General features: G+C 35.1%; 1 protein-coding gene across 1 annotated transcript; it reads left to right on the top strand.

Moving 5' to 3' along the window:
• The first annotated feature begins 4,062 nt into the window (after nt 1–4,062).
• LOC145991883 (uncharacterized) lies at nt 4,063–6,884 on the top strand. The gene is made up of 3 exons (XM_083127921.1): nt 4,063–4,106; nt 5,952–6,000; nt 6,558–6,884. The coding sequence occupies exons 1-3, from the start codon at nt 4,089–4,091 to the stop codon at nt 6,803–6,805; spliced, it is 315 nt and encodes a 104-aa protein (XP_082984047.1). The 5' UTR covers nt 4,063–4,088; the 3' UTR covers nt 6,806–6,884.
• Nucleotides 6,885–7,960: the final 1,076 nt, after the last annotated feature.

Raw genomic sequence — 7,960 nt, 5'->3', positions numbered from 1 at the left:
CACTTAGGTGCCTTGTGGCATTCACTCCTTGCAAACTAACATTGCAGCATTGAAGTTTGCACCACTGACTATGTTTTTGTTGAAAGATTATTTTCAGCATATAAGATGATCCTCACAGACAAAATTGCGGAGTTTGACTGTGGATAACATGAAAAAAAGATTTTTGCCTAACTATACGGCGAAGAGTGAATTCTAATAGCAAATTTGTAATGCCGTAGAGTTAGGAAATACACATAACGTTATGCAAGATAGTGCGTATTTCAGGATATAGGTGTACCATTTTCAATGCCGGTGACTATACATAATCAATATTATTCAGGAATTTTGAACCTATATCAGGATTTTTCGAGCCTAACTTAAGATTTTTAGGACCTATTTTAGGATTTCTAGAACCTATTTTAGGTTTTTTAACCTATTTTAGGATTTTTAGAACCTATTTTAGTTTTTTTACCTATTTTTAGGATTTTTAGAGCCTATTTTAGTTTTTTACCTATTTTAGGATTTTTAGAGCCTATTTTAGTTTTTTACCTATTTTAGGATTTTTAGAGCCTATTTTAGGATTTTTAGAGCCTATTTTAGTTTTTTTTATCTATTTTAGGATTTTTAGAGCCTATTTTAGGAACCTAAAAGCACACTCCTTAGAACCTAAAAGTCCGATGTCTAATGATGATAGTCTTTTGATGTATTTGAACTTTGAAATTAACACAAACAGTTAGAAGAGCAACTGAAATATCTGCAATATAAATTTAAACGCATTATTTGCAAACAAAAATACATCAAACCATTATCATCATTCTCCAACGTCATGATTTACAAGCCAAGGAATGTGATGTAACTCATTTATGTGTATTTCACTTCATGGAGAGCTTCTTTCACAGAATTATGCGTAATGTTTTTATTTTGTACTATTTTTTATTATTTGTCACATTTATTGATCTTGATGACAACAGCTCCAATGGCATATCTTAGTATTTTGCAAAGAAATATATAGCCTAGTTTTCTTCAAATGTAGACTAACTGATTGCCATTGAGGAGAAGGAGTACACACATCTCGATCATAGAACCTAGTGGAGAGGGTGCAATTAGAACCTCGCTCTGGTTGTATTTATCATTACCCTAAACTCTTTCCCTCACGCACCCATGGATTGGGCATATTGTGAAGTTGAGTGGGATCCAGATCAGGTTTATGTACTGACATTATAGAAAGAAAATCACCTGAGATCACACACCGTCAGGGGTCGAACCTGAGTCCCCAGATTGGCATTGGGAGGTAATGCAAACTCCACGTACGTAGTTCTTACTAAAAAAATGTATTGTTTAAGGTTAGTAACAAGCGCTTTCCATTCAAAGGAAATGAAATGAAATTATCTTGGTAAAAATGAGGCTAGTCTTATCAAATGCACAAGGATTTATTCCAATTATTTACTGTACCGCATTGAAGAAGTGTGATGGTTCGTTTATTCCAGGTATTCAAGGCCAAAGAGACCAGCGTGTGCATTGAGACCAATCCTCTTGACAATGGCATTGAAGCCGTTGACGTCATTAGCTCCATAGGTGACGACTCTCACGCTGCCGTCTGGTTCCACCAGGCTGCATTGTCCCTTCACAAGAGGACCATACCGGTATTCAACGTGGTTCTTGTTGTCTCCGGTGATGTGGTCGCCAACAGCATAGCCGAATTGGTATCTGGGATAGGCCATCCATGTCAACATCCATCACGGAGTGGTTAGCAAACGTATTGGGTAGAAAAGATTTGTCCCTTGGCAAGGGATGGTTGTTACTTTTTACATTGCAAATTACTGAAGTTGGTGTTTAAGTATCACACACCACAATGTGCAGTACGATATATTTGGCGAGGCGTCCGGTCATTGGGAGATGCGGCCACGACAAAGCAAAATATTAAAAATATTGCATTTTAAAACATTTAGAGAAGAACTAAAGAAAATTAAGTCAGGATATTCGCATTTTGTACGAAATAAGCCATGCATGAAACAGCTCGAAATACGCAAGACATTCGCTAAAGTTTAGCGCATCGAAATGAGGGGCCGGCACTACCCCCGCCAAGTTTCTTATTGAAGGCAATGGTTTGATTTGATTTGATTTATTTTACTTCGCCTCTTGTGCCAATTTTGGCTAATTTGCGAAGATGGGGATGAGTGATGATATGATGAAATTGATGAATGGACACTCACAAACATCCAAGCCCAGGCCAGGATTTGAACCCGAGACCACTGACGTCGTAGCGCGATGTGCTAACCACTCCGCCACGGGGAAAATGTAACGAGGGCGGAGATATATAGTATACCTACAGGCAGGAGATCCAATACGTAATCTGAGACCAGGACCCCTGGTAGCGCGATGTGCTAACCAATCCGCCATTGCTGAAGGCAATGGTGTTGGACGGCTCAGCTCATCGCAGAATGGTGCGAATCTCTCTGGTCTCTGCCGGTGCTGAGAACAGTACAGGGTGGCTCAATAAGTCACTTAACACCCTCAGTACAAGGCCACTGCGGCATGGAATTTGAAATTGGCGGTGACCAACCGTTAATTTTTCATCAACGGAACCTTAAATGCTTAGGTCTACTTGGATTTGTTAAATAAACAGTTTTTTTCATCCTTGCTTATGGAAGAAGGTACTTTTTACAGAGTTTTTTCAATAGGGAGGAACACCAGAACACTTATGGGAACGTTATGAACCAGTTTCTGTCCAAAGTTATTTTATCAGATGACAAGGGTCGCATATCCTGTTTATGAACGTCCTTATGAACATAAACATTAGCCTTGTCACTGTGAAGGATTTTTAATTCAATGGAAGTGTCACACTGTAAAATGTTCGCGACAACCATTCATAATGCACAGCTCTTCATGGATGTATCCGATTAAAATAATGTGCAATGGCATGCGAACGTCTCTCCATAGACGTCAGATTGATCTCGATGCATTACCGAAGCGCTAAACAAATTTTAAGGCATTTTTCTAACACCTCGAAAAGGAGCAAATTGGTACAAGAATTCAGTCATACCTTTTTACTGGTTAAAGATACGTCGAAAAAACCTTCACCATTGCATTTCTCGTGAAATTCTAGCCCATTTTGATATGTCGCACGACCCCCTTCCCATTTAAAATTCTGAAGTTGAATTCAAGATGGCGGACATCAAGATGGCTGCCGACCGTGTGGGTGGCGTCAATGTGGTTCCCCCTTGGCCTGATAACGATTGGTCATCACCATTTCCATGTTGCGTGCTGCAGTGGCCTTGTACTGGGGGTGTTAAGTGACTTATTGAGCCACCCTGTATAACACTTCCGAACAGGCAGATTCGTCAATATGATCTAACAATCTTTACTTCCCCCTACTCTTGAATGTCTGGGTCATAACAGGTCTTTTTCAGCCCCCATCCATATGTTTACAGCCAAATCGCAGATTTTCTCTTGAGTCATCAAGATTCTTTCGAGTGCCCAGTGGCGTGCTCCAGGTGGGGTTGGTGAGAATCATAATCCCTGCTTAGGCTCAATATAAAAACAAGATCGTTAAAGGTAGAGAAAGATGGCAAGATTACTAAGTACACGTAATCCTCCCTTTCGAAAATCCTGGGTACGTCACTGCGAATATCTGCTATTTCCACATATATTGAACGAGATAATCCTATTTAATAATTGTCATCGTATGGGATAGAATTATGCATTTTGTAGTCGTAAGATCTGTGGTATGAGCTTTTACATTGAATTGGAATGACCTTGGCGGTTATCGAAGAAAAATATTGTCCCCCCAATCCCTCCACGTTGAAAGATCGACTCTGACGTCGTTTGGCAAATCTTGCGATGACTACGTGAAGATGTCACGCTTCGCCACTCTAACACATATTGAAGTACAATTTACATATTTTAACAGTTCAGGGAGTCGTTCGTTCATATGAAGATTCGGGCCAAGAAACCTACTTGAGAGGAAACGATTTCTAGAGAGGAATGGAATGCCAAGGTGAAACAATGATTTCATTTTAGCGTTTAGTTTCCTGGCTAATTCATATAAAACAAGCTCCATTTCGTTTTCTCATCACTAATTCATTCAACGTCTACGCAAGAAATAGAAAATGGCTTTCAAGAAAGTGGTAAGTGTTCGTTTCAGTTATTTCGAATTAAGAACATTAGTTTAGATATTTTTCGTTAATTTCTGTAACGAAATAAATCTGCTTATGCACATAATAGTAGATTTCATATTTTCTACATTTAATTCCTGACTGAATTATCAATAGACTATAACACAGAGATGAATTTTATGTCATATTTAATGCGATATCTGAGTTCATCAAACAATACCACCAAAGCTCATGAATTTTAATGATGTATTCAGAGAGTCTCATACCAAGTACTCTTTTATGTATAGAAAATTAGTTCTAAAGTTTAAGAAATATTTCACACACAAAAGTTCATGTTTTTCATACATTATAACTATTCCATACTCTAAGGGAAGGTGTATTGATTTGAATCGCGATTTAAGTCAAGATTTAAATCAGCTGATTTAAAAAAAAATCACAGATTTAAATCACTTCATAGAAATTCTTTACAGAATAATGTACAAAAGGATTTTGTAGATATCAGAATCACTTTTGGTGAAAGTACAATTAATCTCGTAATTATTGAATGGTATTTATTAGGCTCTGAGAATGAAAAAGAAGGGAAACGTGTACTGGTGGGGTGAACTTCACATAAAGGAAATGTAATAGTTAAACTGTAAACACACTTAAATTTCTCTTAGTTTAAAATTCAATAATTTTTGTAGACAAAAATAGCAACCATTTTGTTTAGAAAAATATACAAAATACTACTCATGTTAAACTATAAATAATGTAATTAACATTAAACTGTAAAGAAACATGGCAGCTGATATTTTGCTAACTGTCATTAAAGAAATTGCAAAAATTCATTTACGTACAAAGCCTATAAGACATATTTAAGTTACAATTATAGAGTGCATCCAGAATGTTTTATTTCCTCTGGAAGAAAAGTTACTGAAATTATTATAGTTTCAAATTATAATAGCTTCATTAACACACTCTACAAGCATTTTCATAGTAGGTTCACATACAGAATCAGAAACAGAAATGTGTATATTTTAATCAAATTCTTTAAATATTTCAGATTGCCGTTTACTATAAAAAGCCTCTCTATGCATAATAAAACCTGTATCTATATGCTTGGTGCCAAAAACTACACAAGAAATTTTAAGTGTGTTTTTTAAATTTTAAAACTTAATATAAGTAAAAAAATAAGTTAAAAAATTATGTTTTTTAAAAATAAAAATTATGATTGTTATCCACCCTGCTCCAAGTATAACACAAGCGAATTTCGCAACAACTTCAAAATTATTTGTGAATGTACTTAAAGTCGCCCTATTTCCATTAAATCATAGCAAAAACTAAAAACATTACCGTAGATATATATAAAAAAAACTACCTTTGGAAATTTAGAGGTGAAGAGAAGGTGGAGATAAAATTTCATAATTTGGTTTTGCAGCGTAGTGTAAAGAAACTTATATTAAACCATAGTTTGCTACATGGAAATTTATATCAAGTATCAGGACGGTATTTATATATATCTTACCACATTTAATTCGAATTGATAAATTTATTTCGTTTGCTGATGAAAAGGGAAAATAAATATTTTCAAGAAGGGAAACATTTTAAAATCAGTTTTCTTTAGATCTGGAGGCAGAATATGCTTAAGAGAATGAAATTAAAATACTGAATTTTAACACTGAAAATTCTAATATGGTATTTGAAGGGATTATTTTAATTTCAGCTAGCAGAAAAGTTTTTGAGAACAGAAAAAATATTTTAAGTGAGTATGCATCAATAGATTATTTTTTTATTAAATAATTTTTAATTGAACTGTATATACTACTGACATTCTGCGAGAAGATTTAAATTATACAGTATTATGTAACCGAATTTCAGATGTCCATCCTCGCTGCTGCTTTGATGATGATCGTTGGATCAACCTATGGTAAGTATAATTTCAGATTATCATAATCTGGCAAAAAAAAATTGATTGACAGCCAAACATGAGTTAATACTTCAAAGTTATTTGCACATGTAGAAATTTATATTTTTTATTAGATATATTCTTGGTTAGATAGAATTTGTTTAAAAGTTTAACATTATTTTTGAAACACATTGAATATTCGAGATTTATAGATTAGTTCTCATTGATAACTTTTCGAAACTTAATCACTTGGTTATTTATGGATTAAGGATATACAAAATTCTTTCTTTGTATCTAAAATGAAGACAATATATTGAATAACTAAATTTAGTACAGATATACCTAATGCATAACTAGTGTTATCATAAGTGTAAAATTTGATATAAGTTCATTTTCATTTCCAATACACATTAAAATGACAATTTTTTTGTAAATGGGCTATTAAATTAAATTCATCAACTGTAGCTATATGTACACAATTATCTTCATATCATCTTACTAATTCTAAAAATTGCAAATAAATAAATACGATAGTACAATACTCCAGGTCAAAATTTGACGTTTCCCTTGAATTCTAGCTGTAGGAATCACCGGAGTGAGCAGTCAGAACAATAACAAAATCGCCATCGCCACCCACCCTGTTGTTGGTTACGGTCTTGGAGCTTACGGAGGATTTGGCCTTGGAGGTTACGGAGGATACGGTCTTGGAGGTTATGGAGGATACGGTCTTAGAGGCTGGGGCGGATACGGTCTTGGAGGATGGGGAGGTTACGGTGCTGGTCTTGGTTACGGTCTCGGCGGCATTGGATACGGATATTATGGTTAAGTATACCTTCCTCTGCTGTATGAACAACCTGTTCACGATCTTGAAACTAGTGAAAAATAAATGATATTATGTGTGAAGTTATTTTTTGTCAATTTCTTCAATGATACATGAGATTGATCATTTGCCTTTTAATAGACTCTTTCGTACTTCCTCCGCATGAAAGCAGAATAAGCATTTAATTAATCTGTAGCGGTGTAATTATAGCCTGACGAGATCATGTGGGTCATTTCACAGAAAGTGAGCCTAGATGTCGCGACCATAACAGTGGGAAAGAATACAATACAATAGCATGACAAAATGTAATGAAGCATATCATTTAGTAAGTAATAACGGTCAACAGTCTGGAACGTGTTTTTAGCAATTTCACTTTGAAGTTGTAGCCTAGAAAGCATTGTTATGGTTGGGACATCTAGGTTCACTTTTTGTGGAATGTCTGATCTACTTTCTACTAAAATTCACAAAGTTATGATACTTAATTCTGCTACTAGGTTAGCAAAAACTAGTTACTTATGGAGAATTGATTGATTGATTGATTTTTAGTTTATGCAAAAACTAGTTACTTATGGAGAATTGATTGATTGATTGATTTTTAGTTTATTTTACTTCGCGTTATGTACATCTTGGCTAATTTGCGAAGATGGGGATGAGTGATGAAATGATGAAATTAATGAATGAAAATTCACAAACAACCAAGCCCGAGCGGGATTACTTATGGAGAATGTTGTAGCATTGAATGTACGTAATAACATGAATATGAGAAATGAACACTATTCTTTAAGTTTAGTTACTATGTTGAAGTGTGTTTATTGATTTGAATTGTTGCAATAGAATAAAGAAATATATTTGAACGTAGAAATTGATTCAGGGGTGTCTGTGACGAGAACAGTGACAAAAATACACATATTTATTTGTAAATATACAGAGTCAAATTGGACAAGAAACAGGGTAGTGTGGGAGATAAATTATGTAAAAGTTGGATAGGAAGAGAGAGCAAGCTTGACTGTGAGGAAGAAAGGATCGTAGAACTTTCAATACGTGTACAGAAACTAGAAAAGAAACATATCAATGCAGCACTTACGTCGCATTTAGCCTCAGGGTCTTCATTATCATAATTTTCATCCCTCTTAATGCACCTTGCATTTCCTGCTGCCTAGC

This window comes from Lepisma saccharinum, chromosome 1, assembly GCF_977018435.1.
Source record: "Lepisma saccharinum chromosome 1, izLepSacc3.1, whole genome shotgun sequence".
Classification (NCBI taxonomy): Eukaryota; Metazoa; Arthropoda; class Insecta; order Zygentoma; family Lepismatidae; genus Lepisma; species Lepisma saccharinum.
Note: the sequence above shows the minus strand (reverse complement) of the source record. Positions and strands in the feature narration are given on the sequence as shown.

Coding starts and splice junctions, on each gene's coding strand:
- LOC145991883 (XM_083127921.1), top strand. Junction 6,001..6,557: donor GATCGTTGGATCAACCTATG/GTAAGTATAATT, acceptor CTTGAATTCTAG/CTGTAGGAATCACCGGAGTG.